At 40.0% G+C, this 23783-nt stretch overlaps 1 protein-coding gene across 1 annotated transcript in view; it reads left to right on the forward strand.

Moving 5' to 3' along the window:
* The first annotated feature begins 2089 nt into the window (after positions 1-2089).
* ngfra (nerve growth factor receptor a (TNFR superfamily, member 16)) overlaps positions 2090-23783 on the forward strand; it is a 41208-nt gene continuing 19514 nt past the window's right edge. Inside the window, exons 1-3 of the mRNA XM_015009823.2 lie at positions 2090-2738; positions 4758-4920; positions 15535-15897. Coding sequence (XP_014865309.2) covers positions 2700-2738; positions 4758-4920; positions 15535-15897 — 565 coding nt within the window. The 5' untranslated portion in view covers positions 2090-2699. The remainder of the gene's footprint in view (positions 2739-4757; positions 4921-15534; positions 15898-23783) is intronic.

The following is a 23783-nucleotide window of genomic DNA, read 5'->3' on the forward strand; positions in this document are numbered from 1 at the left end:
AAATGAAACTTAAAAATAAAAATCATATGTAAATGAATTCCTCCAGGGTTAACGTTTCAGCACTTCATCTCTCAGGACATTTTGGCTCAGTTTTTTATACAAAACAGCTAAAACTGGACGGGGAGAGCCTGTCAACACCAATTTTTAAGTCTCCAAAAAGATTCTCAATTTGATTCAGGTCTTGGCCACTTTAACACATGGACATACTTTGATCAGACCAATCCATTGTAGCTCTGGTTGTACGTTTGGGGTCATTGTCCAGATGGAACAGGAACTTTTAGCTCCGTCTCAAGTCTTTTGCAGCCTACAAGATGATTTCTTCCAGGTTTTAAACTGAATTTAGCTCCATCTATCTTCCTCGCCCCCTCTGAGGAAAATCTTTCCCATAGCATGATTCTGCCAACATCAATTTACGCATCACAGGCTTTCTGCCACACATAGCGTTTTGTATGTAGGCCAAAAAACATCTATTTTTGTCAAATCTGAGCCGCACACTTTCTTTGCTGTACACTTAACCACTTCTGATGTCTTTTACTCAGCAATTGCTGGGTTGCAGATGATGTAGCACCAACATCACCCACTGGTGGAGGTCAGGAAGTAAGTGCAGTTCGTTTACGTCTGTTGATCCAGCATCAGAATGCCTAAAGTTTATGTTGTGTGCGGTTGTTCCAATCGTTCTAATAGAGAGAAAGATAAATGGTATTCTGTGAAGGCAGCTGGTCACAAAGGAGTTAATTTTAAAAAAACTTACCAAAAGAGGAGAAAAGTGGATCAACAATCTACAGCTAAAAACAGGAGGTGCAGAAACTAACAATGCCAGAGTTTGCAGCGGCCACTTTTCAACAGTTGCATCGTTTAAATTATATTTTCAGATATTTTATTGGACAGCTACTTAGAAAGACAAGCATTCATATGTAAGGTAAGACATATTATTTTTGTTATTTCTATGAACTTGGATCTAATTTAGCTTCTGTAAACCCAAATTCATGCTGGAGTTGAATGTTAATGTTGAGTCATTCTCCATTTCTACAATGTAGGTCAAACATTTGCAGCGATCCACAGAAACCCCATTAAAACACGGTTCGACCAAGCTAGGCGATAGCATTGTTATCGTAGACTAATTACTTAAAAAAGCACAACTCACTACTCACCTGTACAGAAACAAGTCGGCAGCCATTTAATGCTTCTTTTGATCCTAAATTTGACCCAACCTGAAACTAAATGATTGTTTGCTTCCAGACTTTTGAAAACTTTCTTGTGGCTCGTCCTATAATATGAGGTCTGTGGCATCAGACCAACCCTCCCTACACTCTCTCAAGATTATATGACAAGTCTTTTTTTACAGAGATAATACGGGTCATATCCTAAAAATACTTGTGTGTTTTCAAGATGCCTTGTCTGTTTTGGCCCATCTAGGGCATTAGCTACTCACTGTGATACATTTTGCTTTGTTTTGAACCAGAGAAATCCACTTCCTCATCCCCATCTGAATTTTGTGCGTCATCCAGGTCTGAAACCCAGCAACAGCTTTCTTCTTCCCACTCATCCAAATAACCAGATCTGTGCAGTTCATCCCTTTCCCCTCCTGGTTCGTGGCTCTCTGTAGCTCATACATTAGTTACCAGTTTGTGATTAATGTTCTCTTTGGTATTCTTTCAGTTTTTTAATAATAAATTGAACAGAGCGCTGAGTTATTCAAACCTTGAGATGTTGTTTTATAGCATAAATCTTCCTTTAACTTCTTCTTTAACTTTAAATTCTGGTGTTTTAAAGATGCTCCTCATTCACTAATGAGGCCTTCACAAAACATTCTGAAATTAAATTTTACTAATTAAATGACTTTTGAAGACAAGTGGACATGCTTTTATTTGGGGGCATCAGAATACAAATGCATGCCACACTTTTCAGATTTTTATTTGTATTCTCTCACTTCACTGTTTTGCACTACTTTGTGTTGATCTGTCAATTGAAAATAAATATATATGAAAAACAAAGTCGGGAAATGGAAAATGAAAACCTTGAAGCCGGGCTCTCTCTCTCTCTGTGTGTGTGTGTGTGTGTGATTAACAGAGGGAGCCCTGGCTCCTTGACCTTTGACCTGCTGGATCCTCTCACTAATCTGTGTGAAATTATTCCAAACAAGACAAGATCTTCACCTTCAACATGATCCACTGATGTAATATAAAGATTGTCTATAATATAAGCAAATAAAAAGGGATTAACTTCGATTTAAATGATATTCCAGTCGGTGTGATCGAAGCTAGTTTTTTGCTACTGTTGCAATTGGGCCGAGCTAATGTGGGGGGATCAGGTTCTGCTGCAGAACCATCAGGAGGAGTGATAAACCGGAGGCTGGACGTGACTCTCTCCTCTCCGCTCCTCCGCAGTGCACTTGCAGCTGAGCAGCTCTCCGGACAGGACCGTCTCCTCCTCCTCCTCCCCTTTATATCACTTCTGCGTGAGCGCTGGCCAGAGTAACAGCGGCGCTGCTGGGAGGCTGCGGAGTCTCTTCAATCCGACTCCACGGTGCGGAGGTTTCCCGGACAGACGCGTGACGGTGCGGACTCTTAATCCCAATCCGACAACAATCCGTGCCTCTGGAATTAAGATGAGCGCTTCTGCCGCACGGCTCTCCTCCACATAGCGCCGCATTTCCCTGCTCCAGATCCGTTTCATGTGACTTCTGCGTACGAAGAAGGATGACTGCTACCTTACCGCTGGTGATTCTGTGCGCCTTGGTGAGTCGTCGCTTTCCTTGACTTCTGCAGGATTTAGTAATTTAGAAATGCGTGTTATTTTACGCGTTTCCTGTAAAATACACGCGTTAATAAACTTGTTACTGAAGTTTTGCGTGAAAGTTTCCCTCCTCCGGTGTTAATTGAGGGCAAATCCTGCAGGTGTCTCATGCAGGTTAATGTTCTGCACCAAGGTAATGTCACATTATACACTCCAGCCTTTCTGCTGCGTTTTATCCTGCTGCTGGGATTCCCAGAGAACTGGAAATTCTTTGGAGCTACTGTAATTTCAGTAGATTTTGATTCTAGATCCGTTTTTTAAAAAAGTAAAATAGATGCACTCAGCAAGAGCATGGGACGTTTTCAAGTTTTCTGCATAAAAACCCGGGTTTTAATCAAGAAAGTTAACAATGAAGCATATAGGGGGCTCTCTGCCATGTTCATAGCAGCTGGTCTAATTGGGCTGCAAGGGTCAGTCATCATGCAAACAGCCCTGGATGTGAGGGGACACTCTGTTATGACAGCTGGCGCAAGAGAGTCGCAGCAGTCGCTGCACTTTGGTAGAACTAAATTTAGAAATAAACTCACAAATTGGCCATGAAATTGACAAGAGTACAAACGAAGCACATGGCAGCTGTGTTGCTTCGTGGCTTAATGGTGGCTCCAATTTTTATTTACCCAACTTGACCTAAATGTGTTTCAGCCAAGTGAAAAATCCAGGACTAAGCTTTTTTTGTGTGTGTGTGTGTGTGTGGTCAGGTGGAATGCATGTACGGCGTTTAAAATAAAAACCGAGACTCGTGCAGAAGCGTTGACGATGAGCTGATGGGGAATGACGAGGAAAAGAAGAGCAGAGAAAACGGGAGAGCAGGAATGAGAGGCAGGAGGGGAGATGCTGGCTGCTTGGTACATCTGTTTCTGAATGAAAGCAGAGAGAGGAGGGGAGCGACCAATGAGAGGCAGGGAAAAAAAGATGTCTCAGCATATGTGAATTAGCTGGAAATGAGGTTTTACTTATTACATAATAAAAGCCACAGGACATGAAAGTGATGCAGGATAATCAGATTTTTTTTCTTCTAAAGAAACTGGTTGCAAATTCTTGTCATTTAACTTCAGTTCTTGTGCCAGTGAGTTAAACGGTAAATACGTCAGGAGGGATAATGAGAAACAAGAGCAGACTAGGAGAAGTAAGAAGCAGAAGTAAGTCATATCAGACAAGATCAGTGAGCCTGCAACAGTTTTAAATTAAACGGTGTATTAGAGCAGTTATCTGTCAGAAGAAATATGCACGTTTATTTAGGCCTGTCACCATAAAAAATGTTGCTGGATGATAAATTGTTCCAGAAGTGATTGTTGTTTTGAGACCATTTCTAAGTAATGCAATGGCAAAATAATAATGCAAAAAGTAAAATGAATTTTGAAGTCTTTCTAATAAAACTGTCTGTGCACCAAACTGCAGTTTTTGGTTGAAAGAGAGAAGAGATAAATCATGCCAATGGAAATGACTGAGTTTGCTTTAATCTATCATGCGATTAATTAATTTATTGATTATTGTGACAGGCCTACGTATTTTTATCTCAAGTGCTTGAGTTGCATCTATGGAGAGAGACTGAGTTTAATATGTTTGTGTCAGGAGACATTGGAGAGTGACAGAGAAGGAGCGCAGGCTTTTAATGAACACTGCCCAGAAACACTGAAACTGAAGTGTTTGCGTTAATCACAAGCAGAGAGAGGCTGCGTCCAGCTCTCACCTTTGGACGTTAAATAGGACGGGCATGTGGGTAATGTTGTGCATACATGACTTTATGGCTCCTGCCTGCGTTTCAGGTTCATTATTAGAGCTGATGTGCCTTTAGGGGAGCTATTAAGCCAGGTTACATGGCAGGTTAGTGCAAAGTCTTTCCAATACAGGCAGGCACAATGATTTATGGTGGACCTTTTCAGAACAGGTTATCCACCTGGCAGTAATCTATTCCACCAGTTTGCCTGTTTGGTGTAATACGTCTGTCTCTACTCTGCCAGGCGACGTTAGTGCTGGCGTCCAAGACGGAGCGGGCGCTGAACGTTGAATGTGACTCTGGCCAGTTCACCACCAGCGGGGAATGCTGCATGGAGTGTCCACCTGGAGAGGGCGTGGTGAAGGAATGTGGCGCCACTCAGACCGTCTGCGCTCAGTGTTTGGACAGTGAGTAATGATTTCTCATGGTTTGCACCTCTTTTGTACATGCATGTGCATCGAACTCATCAGACTCAATACTTGCGACTATCGCTTTCAGGCATGTCAGCAATGAACCTCCTCATTGGCAAGTCCTGACAGATTGATTTGTAAATGCTAGGTCATCACTGGCTACTGCTTTTGTGCCAATGGGGAATCGATAATGAGGAAAACCACCTCAGAGTCCCGAACAGGGATGGTGGATTGAGACAAATCCAGCCTTCATTCTTATTGTCAAGATGATATCTGTGTTAAAAAAAGACAAATGTAACTGCATGTGGGGATTTTTCTGCCATAATTCGAGAGCACACATTTTCAGTTTGAAAGCAGGATTTCATGTCTTTCTTCTCAAAACTTGTAATGCTTGTACTCCAAACTTGTGCTCTTTTTCAAACGTTCACTCTGCTTCCTCAAACCTTCCTCCTGACACCCAAAACTTGTCTCTGCTCAGATAAAATCTCTTGTCTGCTTGCTTGTGAATCATTTTCTACTCATTTGGAACAAAAATGCACCGTTGCCTGGCAACTTCTCAGCCAATAGAATGAAAGTGTTGTACTGGGTGCATTTGTTTCCCTCTAGTGGGTGTCCCTGCATGGCTACTATCGACCTTTAACAAAAAATAACCAGTTGCTACAATCTATGGCAGCCACACAGGCACACCCACTAGAAGGAAACAAACGCACCCAGTACAACACTTGCATTCTATTGGCTGAGAGGTTGCCAGGCGACGGTGCTTTTCTGTTCCAACCGAGCAGAAAATGTTTCGCAAGCGAGCAGAGAGGTTTGCAAATGGAGATTTGATCCGAGAGGAGAAAAGTTTTGAGCGCAAGGAGAAATGTTTGAGAAAGTTTAACAGTCTTTTGAGGAATAGATGAGCAAAGTTTGTGTGAAGAAATATCCGTGTTAGTGATGTTCAGAGTCATTCCACCTTTCCCAACGTACTTGGAAAACTTTTATGTCTACCCTTGAATTCAAACTTTATCTATAAGTAAACATAGGTTAAAGTGGTGATGCAGAATCTCCAACATACAGGAAATGAACAACAAATGGCACAAACGTAAACTAAAAAAAAAAAAAAATTTCTGGACCAACTGATTGGTTCTGATTGATGACTGGTAGATAAAATACTGAAACAAATGCATCATAACTAACAGCATTTTTATGAGTCTATAAGTTAATCAATATATAATGTTTGGCACTTTATTTAGATCTTAGCAGTAGCCTGCTAAAGTTTTGCAGAAACAGGAATATTCTATCCCTTAATTAGCTGTTTAACTTGAAACTAGAACCTCACTAATTGAACAAGCACACTTATTTTATGCTTTATATTTGATGTTTTTAATGTTAGATTGAAACAACATTCAACTTAGATTTCCAGACTGTAATCTTATGTCTTTAGTAAGTGTTGCACACCTTCATCCTGCAAGCTAAAATAATTATCCATCCTGTTAGAAGATGTGTGTTTTCTGCAGCTGCTGAGTAAGAATCAGTTTGCAGCGAGCCGAGTAAAGATTGCTTAAATTAAAGAGTAAATATTTGCACATTAGAGTATCTGTGCAGAATAAAAGAGTTAAAGGAAATCAGCTTTGAATATTTGTATAGTTAAATAATCTTTTTTGAAAATCGAGTCCAAAGTAAACTACTACAGCCAATTTTTCAATTTGGATATAAGGTAAGACTTCAGTGTTTTCTTAAGATAAAACGCTTGTATTGTTTTAAGTGGGTCCAAATGTGCCTACAGCTCGACTTAAGCTGCAAACCATTAGCACTTACTCTTTGGTCCAAAGCCGGAAAAACATTCAGCTTCAAACAGGAGAAAAAAAGCTGCAAACAAATGTTTTCCTCTGCATTCATTAGTCTCTGTGTTGCATCCTAGCAGCTATTTTTACCATTTGTGTTTGTATTTAATTTTCTAAGCATGCATTAAAGTATAGGTGGCTGATTTCAGGCATTTATGTATAAATAAATAGTTTCACATCCTGTGTACAACAAAACAAGTTTTTAGGATCCAACACTGACTCAGTAATGCCAGCACTGTTTAATTATGAGTCAAGCATTTCTTTCTTCCCTTTAAAAAGTTTTCTTTTTCTAAATAAGCCTCTATTTTATACCTTTTTTCCTTATTTCCCACACTTGCAGCAAAAGGTTCAGGTTGAGTTTTTTTTCTTTGTCAGCATCTAGTGTGACAGTGCCACAGGGTAAAAACTAAAAAGGACACAAATGCTGTGAGCCAATTTCACACAAAACAACCCCATCAAAGTCAGAGTTAGAAAAGGTGCAGGCATGAAATCCAAGCAGGAGCACCGCAGTGCAAGAAACGCTTCGAATTGAAGCTCCATTCTAACGCTTTTGCATCAAAAATGTTAGAAATTTCTCTAAAAGTGAACAAAATAACTGATTATCATCATCAGATAATGCATGCAAAAGTATTTCTGATTAACATCTTTGCTCAGATGTTGTTAGAAGTGTATTTATTGTCCCATCATAACTGCAAACACTCGTTTTTCCTGCACTGTCTGCCCTGGATTTAAACGTTTCGCACCAAATCCCACAAACCGTTGTCACGTCTCCTTTCTTTTTTTTGCTTCACTCCACCGTGCCGCCCCCCTCCCCTCCTTGCAGTAACTATGAGTCATCCTCTGTATTAGCGGATAAGATGGTATTAGAAAAGCCAGGCACCAAAGGGCACGATCTGCTCATTTATCATGCATACTGTTACATCAGTCTATCTTCACCCATTTGATCCAGTTAATTAGACCATATTGAAAAGCCTATTGTGCCTCCGATAGTGAACAAATAGCCCGCTCCGCTGTACAGGAATGGTAGTCACAGCTGATAAACACTCAACAATTAAGCCAGAATACCCGAGAGGTTGCACCCAATTTCTGGTGCGAGTGCGTTTTTTTCATTTTTTTTGTTTGTTTCAGTTAAAGCAGATATAATCTCAGTGTGTGTGTGTGTGGCTTACAGCAGCACACACAATAAATAATAAAGCTGAGCTGGATTTATACTGAGTTTAAAAGCTGACCTACTATAAAAAATAAAAAAATCAGACACCATAAATACATTTTCTGAAGTGGTGAGGTGAATAATTAATGAGCAAAATTTGACAAATCCATTTCCTGCTTCATGGTACGCATGAACATATCTGTATTTACCAGGAGAACCCTTCAATGTCCCACTTCCTGTTGGTTAGACCCCCTCCCCACCCAACTGTAGTCTTCCTGGCCTGGGATGTGCATCAGTAGCCCTGAAATATTTATTAGTCTCCTCCACTTCTCTCTGTGGTCGGGGGAAACAGGACGAGTGAACCTGCCTCACTTAGTGAAGCATTCAGAGAGGTTTGAAGTGAAAACGGGCTGAATGACTGAGAAAAAAGCATGACGAGACTGTGAATCTCCGGGGATTTCAGGAGGAAGGAAAGTGGAATCACAGGCATGTCTGGTTGAGGTCTGGAGCCGAGCATCAGGAACCGCTCCAAACTTTGGATGGTGATGAATGAAGTGAGGATAAGCAGAGATTTTACTTCAAAGCAGAGAGAAAACTATTAAAACAGGATGCAGGGGCCTAACACACAACAATGCGCAAAATTCAATCAATTCATAATACTTTAAAATAATAATAATAAAAATAGGTAAGCAGGGTTTACCTAGTGTATTACAAGCCTGGCGGGTCACCAGGCTTTGCTTGTGTCCCCACCAGGCGAAGCATTGCTTATTTAAGATGTTTGCATTTTTTAAGACTTAATTGTTGGTGTTCAGGTATTACTCTTCCAACCTTTCAATAATACATAATCAAGTGATATTTTCAAATTTCCTGTCAAATTTAAACATTTTTTTAACTCAAAAACATGACGGGCCGCTGACTGAATGACTGCTGAGCGCCCCAACCACCGGGCTTAGCACGTTTTCTGGGGGAAACCTTGGCGTAAGGTCATTTTATTTATATGAATTAGAAGGAAATACAAACAAAACAACAAAACCAAAAGAAAGAAAAAAGTAAAAGTATAAAACTACATATTGGTGGTCCGTAATTTATAAAGTAGTAGAGGTTTCTCTGGATTCTTGTCTGATAAAACTAAATGTTGGTTCCAGTAGTTCTGGGTTGAGTTCTAGATTTGTACAAAGCTAAATGTTGGTTCTAGATGTTTGACTCTTGTTCAGGGTTGTTAAGTAGATGGCACTCTCTAAGTTTATTCTACATTTGTAAACTAATAGGAGTTTTGCTCTCATATTAAAAGTCCATCCATCCTAAAGAGGAGGAAGTGGACCATAGCGCAGGGCTAAAGTAATAAGTACTCCACAGTTTATAAAAGTAGCTAAAATAGCTCAAACTAAGTTTCTTCAAAGAGTTTCTGTAGCTGGTGATCTCTTGTAGCAGTCTGTGTTACAGTGGGTCTGAAACAAGCTTCTGACCGAAGGCACTCTGGTTGTTCAAAGTTATAAAATACATAAAATACAACTTAATTTTAAATATTAGGAACTCCTCACTCATACTGAAAACACAGTCTGCTTTACTCAGTAACACCGTTCCCACTGAAGAGTGTTGTTGTTCCTGCAACATGATTTGTTTCATTCGTATTAAAGATTGGATTTTGAATTTACATCTCAGAGTTTAGAGATCAGATTTGATCAATACGAAATGTGACTGATTCTGATCCATTCATGCTTTAAAACAACATGGAAAACCATATTTCCAGCTGACTTTAGCAGTGTTTTCACACGACAGTCCAGTAGACTTGTTCAGTTGGGGAACAAAACTGCAACATTTGTTACATTTTCAGCGACACTAAGTCAAACGAACCAAACTCTTTGAGAAACATGTTCCCCTCCTCACCTGTGGGGGCGCTGCACCAAGAACTGCTGAAAGAAAAGACATAAAAACCTCAGAAAAAAACATAAACAACTTCTTTGCAAACAAAAATGGAGTGGCGTAGGATAAATTATCAACATTTGAAAAGATGTTTGACAGCTGAATTGATTTTTTTTCTTAGTTTATTTTAAACTTTACTGTGTTTAATCAACATCCCACTTCATTGGTTGACCTTCTCCAAATTTGAAACAGGTGTTTTTAAATTTTCCCAAATTTATGAAAATGGAAGAGGGAAGGTTGGTGTTGGATAGTAAACATTTATGGTTAAATAAGAATCTACAAAGTAAAGTCTGTGTAGTTAAGTGCCATCTATCTTTACTTCAAGTGGAGAACGAATCGCATGATGTAGAAGTGAAGGTTTGGCAAAAGACTACAAGCTATTTCTTTCACAACAGCTTGGCTGCATTTACCCAGAATTCCCTGCGCTATGGTCCACTTCCTCCTCTTTAGGTCCACTTAGCGTTCACATATTCATTTGAACTGCACCAGAGTTCACTTCTACCAAGCTGAAACCGGGGTTTTAGGGGGAGTTTGCTTTTTTGGTTCGGACCTTCTCAAATATGCCAAACTTTCTACAAAAACAAACTAAAGTTCAATTAAAGATTGAATTTAGTCTAAAGAAAGAGCCCCAAACATAAATCTTTAAGCCAAACCTTCACTTCTACATCATGCGATTCGTTCTCCACTTGAAGTAAAGATAGATGGCACTTAACTACACAGACTTTACTTTGTAGATTCTTATTTAACCATAAATGTTTACTATCCAACACCAACCTTCCCTCTTCCCTTTTCATAAATTTGGGAAAATTTAAAAACACCTGTTTCAAATTTGGAGAAGGTCAACCAATGAAGTGGGATGTTGATTAAACACAGTAAAGTTTAAAATAAACTAAGAAAAAAAATCAATTCAGCTGTCAAACATCTTTTCAAATGTTGATAATTTATCCTCCCTAAACAAAAGGTCACCAGTTTATGTGGGAGGGAAATGTGGGACATTTTGTGGAGGGGCAGAAATTTCCAGGTCACTAAAAGCTTCCACTCAAAAGAGCTGATTGTGAAGATCATTGAGCAGTTTCAAGGACATCCACCGCTACATTATTAATGACACTAATGGGACCAAAAAAACGGAGAGGGGCTGAAGTGGCACATTCAAAGTGCAACAAGCCCCCCACTCACATCTCACTTTCCCATCAACCAACTTCGTGGCCAAATAAGAAAACTCTAAAGACTCGTTTCATCGCTCAGCTGGGGACAATTAGAAAGAATCTCATATTTTATTTAAGAAGGCACTCCCCGTTTTTGTCTTGATGGCCTTTAACTTTCTCCTTTTAGCTCTGGATAAAAGTGCTGACGCATAAATTGGGTCCGCACACCTCCTCTTTGGCTGCATATGGTCACGTTTATAAATGTTTACACGCAGGCACTGTGAAGAGAGGGCCCATGCATACGAGCTGAAATGAGCGAGGAAGCAGCCTGCATGCTGCGGGATAATTGATATGAATGAGAAAAGGAGCTTTACTGGTTCAGCTTGACTGCAAAGGAAACAAAAGCCTTCAAGCTCAACTAATTCAAATAATCGTTTACCTTGGAGTTCTGTTGTTTATCTGGAACTCGGTCACTGTCGCTCTCCTCATGCTAACAGGAGCGAGAAGAGATGCCAGATACAAAAAAACCTTGTCATTTTATTGTATAACTTTTAAAGATAACGACTGTCAGCCCTCGGTGTAAACGTGGATTTATTTACAGCTCACACTTTTTACAAGGTAAGAAGACCAACGTTCATATACTCTAAGTTAGTATGATTAGAAAGATATCAAATATGGCAATATGGCGAAGGTACGTGTCTAACGGTCAGTAACCATGGAGACAATCCCGCACCGTCATGTAGCCTAGCATGTATGGAAAAAAACTGGTTAGCATCTCGTCTTCTGTATGTTTTAATGCTGCTCCGGTTTAAGGGGAAATGCTGTTTATGACATTGTGACGTAAATCACGTGATGTGAATTCAGGCAAAGTCGGTAATTTGATCTACGGGTACGGGTCGGTTTCTAAGCTAGCAGTTTCCTTTTTTTTTTAAATACGGCCGTCTATGAGCCCTGATCAGGTGTGTCACGTTAACAGACAAATTAGCTGGACTTGAACAAATGGAAGTCATGAATAAACTGGCAAAAACAACTTTGGAAAACAATTTCAGTTGCTCTGTCCTTCACTTCTAACGTCCACCGTGGCGCCTTGAATGATTAAGTGACGTAGTTGCAAAGGGTCATTATTTGACGGTTCTTCGGGAGCAGCACTCACAGGAGTCTCCAGTTAATCTATTTTACTTGACCCTTCCTCCTGCAGCCGTCAGCACTTTGATTACTAAATTATGTTTTTTAGATTAGGTTTGGACTTTGAGCTCCAGACCACCCTCGGAGACCGTTTCCGATTATGTCGCCGTCAAGCTGCCTCGAGATTCATTCGAGCAAATCTGCTGGTTGCTTGCACGTCGTCCCCTCTCCTCCATACCTGCCTCCCTATCGTTACCCCCATCTGCTCCTCTCTGTCTGCCTGTATAATGTGACAGGGCTCGGCTGTACCGCTGTTTACAAGGTGTTTAAAACTTCAGCCGCTGCCAACGTTGAGTTGCCAGGGAGGTTTAGAAGGAAAAAGGAGTGCTGGGACATTGCTGCGGGGGTTTTCACACTGACAATACGCGGTTGCTCAACACGACAAACCCTTAAGCAGTTCTCATGAAGAAGAAGAAGAAAAAAAAAAGCAGCACACTCTGGGACATATGGAGAGGCAGATAAGAGTTGTGCAAACACCCCACACGTCAACGCATGTGGTTTCATTTGCGGTTGAGTAAATCTTGATGATTTATGTCATTGCAACTCAAACAATACGATTCCAACCAGAGTAAACGTAGCAGAATCCTTGTTTTGTAACTTTGAAAATCAAACCCTGGTGTTAATTAAGCGGTTTAAGAAGCAGCTTTTACATTCATTCCTGTTTCATGGTGTCATGCTGTGAAACTTTCATGGTGTACAGATCGTCTTAGGGATCAAAGTGTGCTCCTTTCTGAACCGCAGCTTTCACAAGGTGACCGCTCTTGTGTTTGGCACGTCACAGAAAAGCAAAAACGCAATTGAAGCTGGTCGTGTAATGAATCTGAGCTGCAGGTTTTTCTTTTTTTTTTTTTAAATCTCCCTCCCATCAGCCTCTCAGCTCCCCTCGCATCTTTTTCAACCACTAAGGCATGCTCGAATGGCACATAAACACTTTCTCTCTCACACTGTATGCATAATTCAGCAGGCATCCAATTATATCTGAAAATAATTCTATATGAACATGTAATATTAATAGAATACGCAGCACCCTGAGGAACTCTTCCGCGTCAGACCAAGCTAACTTGAGGTCATCACTTCCTCAGTGATGACCTCTCCTAAATCCTCCTGTTGCCAAATGTTCCTGGAGAGCAAATCTGAAGTGTGTGAAGTCATTGAAAAGCAGCAGGCAATTAGTCGCAACTGCTTTTGCCCCTTTTTATTCAGCGTGCCTCTTCACATCTCAGCTGTTTTCTAGAGTCGTTATTGCTCACAGTCCTTCCAAAAATCAATGGAAGGTGACGACGTTGTGGACACATTGTCAACTTTTTCTTTAGTTATAAACGTTGCCGAGAAGGCAGCATAGTGGCTCTGCATTGGGAAGTGAAATAACAACATACTTAACATGTTATTTGCTAGCAGGAATGCTGATTGGCCGTAAATAATGGAAACTTCTTGGCCAATTTCCGCTGTACAACTAAGTCAGAAGCAACTTTTTCAATAAAATCCTATAGTTGAGATGTAAATAAAATATGTTTAGTCTCTCAACAGACGACTCATTAACTAGAATCTTAACCAGAAGTGGAAATATATCCGTTTTTATGTTTGTTTAGATCCCCATTAGCCATTGCCGTGACGATGGCTACACTTCCTGGCATCCACATCATAAAAAAAAAAAAAAACTATTATAATTAAAAGAGCTACTTAATATAACAGTAAAAATATAGTATATTAATTCATAAATATAACATTTGTAATTCTTAATCAAAATTGTCCATCCATCTTCTGTACACCGTTATCACTTAGTGGGGTCGGGAGGTGCTGGTGCCTCTCCAGCTAACTTTCTGGGCGAGAGGTGGGGTCACCCTGGACAGGTCACCAGTCTGTCGCAGGGCAACACAGAGACACACAACCATGCACACTCACACCTAGGGGCAATTTAGAGAGGCCAATTAAACTGACAGTCATGTTTTTGGACTAAGGGAGGAAACCAGAGTACCCAGAGGAAACCCACGCATGCACAGGGAGAACATGCAACTCCATGCAGAAAGACCGGGGCCAGGAATCGAACCCAGAACCTTCTTGTTGCAAGGCAACAGCTCTACCAACTGCGCCACTGTGCAGCCTAATCAAAATTGTACTTATTATAATTAACATTATTCTGCCATATATGGCAAATTTAATCTTATGTAACATCTCTAACACTTTAGATATTGTGGAGGACAGAAACAAAACTAACACAGGGGCCTAAAACTAAACCTTTGCATGTTATTCTTGTTTAAGCCAACGCAACACAGCTGGCTTTTACAGGAAGTTAGAAAAGTTGCATGTAAGATTATAAACGATGAAATGACAATCTCTGACTTTGTTGAGCAGTTTTCAAAACTGGAGTTGTCTATGATATTTATTTATTAGTGATTAATATCCACCACTATAAAAAATTAGGAATGTGTCATGTTGACGGTGTGTGTTCAAAGTGAATGCATTAACGCCGTGAAAACCGTTTAACGTTAAGCATCGAAGCAAAACACTCTGGAAAATGGTTAAAGATATTTACTTATTACCAATAAGAATTGTTTAAAGTTGTTTACTTCCTAATATATGCTGAACCCATTCATTTGAATTATTCTATCACAATTTGTGCTTTTAAAAACAGCTTTTTAGTGCAAATTACTTCTGCTACATTACATTTTCCTGACCACAGACTTAACTGCATTCCCATTGTCTCATTTCTACTTTCAGAATTCAATAAAACACTTTTTTTTTACTGCGGTATATTAGGTTAGATTTTACTGAAATATTCCTTATAGTCCACTCTACAGTAACTCGTGATCAGAACTGGTAAAACTGGATTGTAAAACAGCTTCCAGGCATGCTGAAGCTCTTCCTAAGCAGATATGATAGTCATGTTTTCAAGCTTTACAAGTCATTCAAGTGAGCAGCTCAGGATCTCTGACTCATATGATTCTTTTGAGCCAGATCTGATCCAAATCTGCAGAACAGCAAAATGAGTAAGATTTACAGCAAGAGGGCGTAACTGTCTTTAAAATTTTGCAATGTTTAATTCTAGGTTAAGTCTGAGTATTTGCACAGGCTGGATTTTACTTGTTGTGTTTGACTGAGGCTGTAGACATTTACTCAGCGCAGCACAAACACATGCAGATCGATATCATAATTAGGAACCCGAGGCTTTTGACTTGCTAGCCGACAAGAGCACCTTTCTTGTCCTGCAGCACAAATCACTGAGAGCCCTGTGGATCAATGTGTCCTTCCTGCTAATGAATGTGCAGTAAACATGATTAATGCCATCAGATTCACTGTTTATCTGTTTTATCTTCTCATATTCCATTGGCTCTTCTTGCTTTTCCTCTGACTCACTTGCCTGGTTTCATCCTCTGACCTGCAGGTGAGACCTACTCAGAGAACTACAGCCACACGGAGAAGTGCAAGCCGTGCACCCAGTGTACCGGCCTGATGCGGATGGAGACACCCTGCACCGACTCCAACGACGCCAAATGCGTCTGCAAGTACAACTTCTACTTCAACAGCATCTCTGGACAATGTGAGCCGTGCACTGTGTGCCCGCTGGGACAGGGCGTTTACTCGCACTGTGACCCTTACCACGACACCATATGTGAGGAGTGTGTGGACGAGACGTTTTCTGACCGGGAGAGCTACCTGGAACCCTGTTTACCCTGCACCCTCTGTGAGGAAGACATCGAGACTCAGCTGGCTGAGTGCACGCCCATCAGTGACTCCGTCTGCCACAGTAAGCCTGCTGCTTGAATTTCTGACTCCAAGCTTCTCTCATACCAATATTGACAAATCCTTCATGCATGTGTGACATGCAGTTGCATCAGTTTTTGAGTTAGTAAGCTTTAGAAGTGATTTAATTCTCGATTTTTGAGGGGAGAGTGATGTTATGGCTGTTCAAAAGACTGGCCTGGTTTTTGAATTAGTCATTTTTAGGAAAGGACCCTAAAGAAATAATCGGTAGCTGTTTTTCCACTACAAATGTGTGCAAAACTTTGTTAATATTCCACTAATGTTGAAAAAATACAATTTCATAATCAAGATGTTTCCATTAAGTAGGAAACACAAATTAAAATCACAAGTGAATAAATTTGTTCACACGATAAGTCATTAAAAAATGTGCCGCTCTGTCATCTTCCAACTACTTCCTGTCGTCTTCTTCGTCTTTTCCGGCAGTAGTAATGTCCAGTTGTTGATCCTGACTCGTGTGATGCAAAAAAGTGTTTACATTACAGTTTTGCGAAATACACAAATTTCGATACAGCCAAAAAACCCAACACCATCAAAAAATGTTTGTGTTTCTGTTTAGCAATTTTATTTTCATAATCCCTATTTGTGCAATTTTAAGGCAAATGGAAACCCATCTGCTGCTTGGAACGACAGGGAATGAAAGGATAATATTTGTGTCAGAATCAGCGTTTTGAAGTGACTTTTTGACCTGGATTCAGTTTATTGTTTTTGCCATCAGCGATGTGCTTCCAGATGCTGCTGTGTGGTTTTGGCTCAGCCTCTCACTGAGAATGAATCAAGGTCTGAGAATGCTTCTGATTCGGTCTAAAAGACAAAATAAAATCCCAAATAATGACACAACCCACAACACAGACAGAACCGTTTGCACTCTTTACTTAAGTTAGTTTCCTGGGGATGCATTCAGGTCTTTTTCTCATTTCAGTTAAAGAAATCTTCTCTAGTCCAACTGTTGATTATTTGGTCTGACCTGAGCAGGCGGTTAGTCTTTAACACATATTAGGCATGACTGCACCTTCACCCAAACACGCGAGACGTTTCCAGCCCACAAAGTGCCGTAAGTTATTTCAGATCGGCGTTGGAAGCCTCATATAATTCTCAATCACACTTGAACAAAACCAGCAGGGGCGACCTGCACATGCGTCTGCGTGAACACGCGTGGTGAAAGGTCGGGCTTGGTCAGCTGGAAGTTGAAAGTTTTAGCATTAAAAGGTCAAAGACTGCAGCAGTGTCAACAGAGAGACGATCAATAACCTGCACGCCCACAAAAACACTGCCAAGCTTTTTGTCCAGCAGTAAAGGTGGCTTGAAAAGCTGTAAATTCACACGGGTCAGGCGAGGTTGGGAACTGACCTCAGCGTTGCCTTGGGTGGCAGTGCTGACTTCTTGGAAGAAAAAAAAACTGGAAAAAAGATAACTCCCTCTTGCTGAAAGTTTCATAGACTGTACGCTTCATATGCTTGCTTTCAGCTCTGAGAAGGTTAGAAAGCTAGAACATCGTTTAACACTTCATTGTTAACGTGCAAAGGGCCAAGCTGCAAAAACACTAAATGTTACCGAGCAGTTTTCATCTGGTTTCTAGTCCAAATATCTCAGTTCACTTGAAATAAGACCAAACTAACTTACAAGCAACTTTTCAGCAAGATATAGGAGCTTAAATATTGATTAAAAAAAAGCAATAGTTCAGATTATTTCACTTATAACGTTGGAAAAATGTGTTTTCTTCCATCAATATTAAGGAATTAAGCTCCTGTCTCTTGCTGAAACTTTATTTGTTAGTGTCTTATTTCACGTTTACTAAGATAACTGCATTAGAAACGAGACAAAAATACTTTGTGGTTTTGCAGGGCACATAAATGGTTTAAATTCCCCCTTTAATCGACTGTAATGACACTGAATGTGTAGAAATGGAGCATAGAATGATAAGATCTGGACGTGTTGATGTTGTGGAGGAAGAGCAAATAAATTTTCGTCCAGTCTGCACCAATGTTTACCTTTATGCAAACTCCAGTTCTCTCTCCGCTGCATTTTACGTTGCATGCCACTAGATTCCATAGATACAGCCAAACCCGGCTTACAAAATATCGATGTACATTAGCCACAATGCAGCCTTTTGCTGCCCATTTATCGCCCACCCAGGCTGCTCAACTTTGACCCGCCTGATGGCACGATAGCAGCCATAATGGTAGATGCTAGAGATGGCATCATAAGTGACCTTATGAAAGGAAAGTCCTGTTAAACAGCGAGTTTGTTCCTGTGGGGATAATGTCTGCAGACACACATGCTGTGATGGTGTTACCAAACCTTCATGGTGGTCCTTGATAAAGATTTTTTTCCTGCAGCGAACATAAAAATAAGTTGCCCATCTGGGACTCACTTCCTGTTTCTGAATTCATTTAAAACACACGAGAAGTACTTTTAATTTCGTCCCGGAGTCTTTCTTGAACTTTGCACACGCTGTGGTGAAGATGCGAATCCCAAAAAAAGTCCCCGCTTCACATCCAGCTGTCAGCGAGTGTCAGTTACACAAAGCAGCGACAGAGACGGAGAAAGAGAAAGAGGCCGGGATGAAAACAGACGGAGAGCTGCAGCATCTGTGCTGTGCTGGTGTTCTACGGTGAAAGGGGTCGATATGAGTCCTGGGATTTCTTCTGCTCGCGCTCAGGTTTCGCTGAGTGACCTCTGAGCGCGCACAAACACACATATGACTTTAGGACACACACACACACACACTCTCTCTCTCTCGTACAAGATTTAGACTCTTTATGAGTGTTCGGAATCAATAGAGCTGATAGAGATGTGGACTTGGAATTTTATCGCGATATTTTGTGGCGCTATTGTGATAACGATAAAGGCTATGATTAAAAAACGATTTATTGCTTAATTTTTAGGTAATAAATAGTTTTGCAGGACGGTGACTGCATGGCACAGCATTTAACAAACACAAATCTTATCTGAAATAAGCTTTTTCAGGAGAAAAAAAATGTGATTTACATCACTAAGCAGCACACAGTAAATGCATTTACTCATATTTTTTAATTTGCTTCGTGGAACTAAAAGTGGAGAAAATACTAAAATAACATTTTTGATCATACCGTTTTGTTTTCACTGCAAAAACACAAAATCTTACCCAGTATTTCTGTCTCCTTTCTTTAATTTCGTCTAATTTCAAGTGTACTAACTTAAAAGTAACTTTTCAGCAAGATATAGGAGCTTGATTTAAGTAAATAATCCCTTATTTACTTATTTTGTTTGAGTTTCCCTTTAATTCATTTAAAGCACTTTGAATTGCCTTGTTGCTGAAAATGTGCTATACAAATAAATTTACCTAACTTTTCCTTAATATTGATTAATAAAGTACTTGTTCCGACAAACTTACAGCATGTGAAAAATGTCTTGCTATGAAAACATTCAGCCAATGGAGCTAGTAAGTTTTTAATCAATATTAAGGGATTATTGACTTTAAATGATCTCCTATATCTTACTGAAAAGTCAGTTTTGTCTTATTTCAAGTGTGCTGAGATATTTGCACTAAAACTAGACCAAAGATACTTGGTAAGATTTTGTGTTTTTCCAGAAATTTTACCACAACATTAAATCAAAAATTCTTCTTAGTTTTTTTCACAGCTAATAACTGAAAAACAATTCAAAGAACACGCGCGCTCTTCTCTTCCTCCTGCCAAGTGTAATTCCACTGCTGCATTTTTCATTAAACCCCGGGTGTTGCACACATGTGGACCTTTTTTTGATCTGCAGACCGACATTCGCCTCGCGCCGTTCAGCGGAACATCTTGGTGCTGTTCAGTTTGGAAAGTTTCAGCCTGTGCTGGAGTGTTTGTCCTGAGGAGCAGGGAAGATTGAACACACAGATAACGCCAGACTTCTCTCTTTATTAGAGAGTCCATCACCTCCAGTCTCTTCCCACAGTGGCCCTCGAGTGGACAGGCGAGTGGAGTGATGGAAGCTGTCCAGTGTGCATTCAGTGTCTTCGCCGCTGCAGTATAATTACTCCTTCTAATCAGAGCACTTTACAGCAGCTTCTCTGTTCGTCTGCACCCCCGCCCCGCTCTCTTCCAACACTCTGCCTCTCTGTCTGCCCTCCCCTCCACTCTTTCTATTAACGCTCCCAAACAGAAGACAGAGCGCTCACTTGAATAATTCGTAGCATGAGTGTATATGTGTGTGTGTGTGTGTGATGCATGCACGCCAGGCAGTTGTGATAGAGGCTCAGCTGAGACAGAAGGAGAGTGTTTGGCGGCTGATAAAGAGGTCTTTGTACGTTTGCAGAGCCTGATAGTTGCTCATCTCCACCCTGAACTGGCAGAAGCCGAGACATCAACCTCTGCGAAAGACCCTGGGGTTAAATTCACAATAAAGACCTCAGTGGCTCGTAAAAATTAAATCATTTTCCTCCTCGCTCTTGTGTCCACACCCCGGTAATAAACACATCCCCGACGCAGCCCCACTCATAAAAATCCCAGGCTAGTTTTATTCTGTTTCATGAGCGTTTTAAACCCGCCGAAGCCAAACTGGGATTGTTAAAGGTTCAGCTGCACCTTCCAGCCCCCTGTTGGGCCTCGGGGCTGCGCTCCGGTCTGCAGCCAGCCGGGTTCGAATCTGCAGATTGGAGAAATATAAAATCAGAGAGCAGCTATGAAGACGCAGCGCTCCCACCTTCAATCTTATGTGACACATGCTGTGAGAAGACCAGTGGTTCTGGTCAAAATGATACAATTTAGTCCTGAGGTCCAGTAATCTCTACAGTTTTCTTTATGCAGGCGATGCTTCAATTTTTGGGTTAAAGCTAAAATATGTAACTTTTTCCATAAATTATTTTAATTATTATTATGATGTACGTTAGCTGGAGATAGGCACCAGCAACCCTCCTGACCCCACTAAGGGACAAGGGTGTAAAGAAAATGGATGGATTATTATGATGCCGTCACAGTAAGACAGATAAACTGAAAAAAATCCTCTGCCTTCTCCCAGCGCTCCCAGTAATAACTGCAGAAATACACCAGCAAGTCAGAAACAACAAATCAAAGCCAGGAGGAGGGTCTTAGTGCTGTCAATCACTCTTGTGCTCACCTGCTCACACCTGGTTCACCACAACACAGACTGCCACAAATGCTAATCCCAGTTAGCATAGCCATTAATGATGGCTGATAGTTTTCCTTTAACAATAATTTGTTTTTCCTAACACATTTACCAACACGTACACCATAGTGATTGACAGCGCTAAGATACTACTCCTGGCTCTGATTAGTTGTTTTTGACTGGGATTGTTGCATTTTAGCAGAAAGTAAAGGTAGGATGTGGAGGAGCTCGATTTATTCTCACACATCGTTTCTTCCATACGGTCACAATATGGTGAGAGTTTTAATAAATATGGAAAATATATATTTTTTAAAACCTTGCATTCTGCAGCTTTAAATGCAACTAATAAACAATAAAAAGAAAATTAATACAATGTTTTACAGTCGACACAAACGTCGTAGGTTCGAGGTTTTCCTGTTTTATTGCTCATCTATATAGATTTAACTTAATGGTAGCATGTCTGGGAAGCCATGGGCCGACAAACGGCTCATTAATAATTTAATTCAGACATAATTTAAAAACTATTCCACTCAAACCAAACCACCAATATGATGGAGAAGCAGATTAAGATCAGCTTTGTTCATCACTAGCAACAAAAGCATGCTACGCTAATTTAGCCTGTGAACTTTTCCTTTGAAATATTTAAAATAAAATTAAACGCTGCTAAGCAGAGTGACAGATAAGTGGGATAAAACATAAGTATGAGCATCAAATCTTTTACACAGGATATCTGTGGAAGGGATTCTCGTCGAGTATTTTTCAGAGAGAAGCAGAGACAGGAACTTCTCTCACAAACTCTGCATAAAGTTATTCTATCCGCACACCTTCACATCTTTTTTTCACACCATCCATTCACAATTTATTCTATTTGCAAGCTCATGTTGCATTGCTAATAGCATTACCCAGCGCGGCATTAGCTGGATGATGTATGGCAGAGCTGAGGAAACCTGACTACATCCGAGGAAAGGTCAAGAAATGCATGTAATACAGACGCCCATGTTTCGACTTCTCTAAACAATCCCTCCTTTCAGACGGATTCAAATCAATACTGTTGCTGTAAATAGCTCTCTGCATTCTGCATGTTTCTAAGTATGGCATGCACATGTGCTGACTTTCTGCCTTCTGAGAGACGTTTTCCACCGTTCAGGAAACCAAACCACCTTGTGCAGGTCGTCCCATCACCGCTGCACTGACAGACTTCTCGATATGCACACTTAATTACAAACAGAAACTTTATGTCTACGTAAGCTGCCCATTAGGATCCCATTGGACTATTTAATGCAGAACCGTTTGTAAATTATGCAGCGAATCAATGTGGAGGAGCTTTACAGTCTGTCACGTCAGTAAAAACAGAGAATAAGTGCAGCCAGTATCTGTAATGGTTCACTAATATTCTTATGCGCCACGCTGGTCTTCAAAGTAATCAATTATATAACGTTAATCTTTAAGTGGATTGTTTTTTTCATGAGATGGTGCACTAAGTCAATATTCAAAGATGATGGGACTTTAATTTCTGCTGCTGTTACCTCACACTACTAGTAGAGGAATGTGTAAAGTATTTGGTTTATTCCTACTTATTTCGGGTCAACATCAGTAAAAACTGTTTATTCAGGGAAAAAAAAAAAAGAAAACAGGATATCGTTTCTCAAAATGCATTTCTGTTCAATTAGTCAGTGAAAGATTTCAGTTGTTACCAGTGAATAAGAGTGGAAATGCATCTAAAACAAATAAACCCAAACTACCTCAGCATTGATTATTAGCAATTACCCAAGTATTGATGCTAAAATAAACTGATGAAGATCAACTATTGATCCACACTGTTAAAACAATTAATATGTTCCACCTTTAAAATCAAACAAGCTCTAATTTAACTATAATTAGGACTTGGCACATATTTTTAAATGAAGAAAAGTGAATATAAACAGCTAACTGATAGCTATACAACTAATAAAACTATATAATTTGCTTTCATAGCATTCCACATCAAGTAAGAACTGCAACTAAATATGGTAGCATTGAATTTATAAAGTTTTAAATCAAGGAAAGCATTTTCTAATTCTATCCAAATATGATGTTTATTTGAACTATACAGTCGTGTTAAATCAAACTTTGAAATAAACAAATCATTGTCATCAAAATGTCTAAATTCAAGCTTCTCCTCTGATCTTGCATGAATTAAAAAATGGAAAGATTTCACAAAAGTAACAAAAATGGATTTATTGATTGATGGTATAAATTTGTGCATCATCAGCATAGAGTTGCTACAAATCATTTTGCTCAAGTTTCTATGGTAAATTCCAATTTTGGACAAATTAGGGCATTACTTTTTTTCTTAAATTCTCTCTGTTTTTATTCATTAATGCATTTTTACTTTACCTTTTTCAAATGTTTTCTATATTTTTAAATTTTGACCAAAGATGGTCAAAATGTACTGTTAGTCTTTGGGCTGAAACAAGAAGCAGCTTTAGACGATTCAGAAGCTCTCAGTCAAGGACAGAGTTTCTTCAGTACAGAGGACATTACTGCCTCTGGTTGGAGGTCATAGGTCATATTGTCAGGAGGCTGTAGTGTTACATGCTTCATGGCTTCTGCAACACTGTGCTGATCACTGAGGAACAGTTACAACCCGCAGTCTGAAATGTCAATAAAAATCTAAAATTGTACCCAGAATTTATCAGAGCTGATAAGGAGAAAGCCAAACTGGAGAAATGTGATCCTTACAGCTAATCCTCTGGAGAACATTGTGACTTATTCTGGATAAGCTTCAGGCTTTCCTGT

The sequence above is a fragment of the Poecilia mexicana genome, unplaced genomic scaffold (assembly GCF_051168715.1).
Source record: "Poecilia mexicana isolate PSO_F unplaced genomic scaffold, ASM5116871v1 scaffold_8, whole genome shotgun sequence".
In the NCBI taxonomy this organism is placed as follows: Eukaryota; Metazoa; Chordata; class Actinopteri; order Cyprinodontiformes; family Poeciliidae; genus Poecilia; species Poecilia mexicana.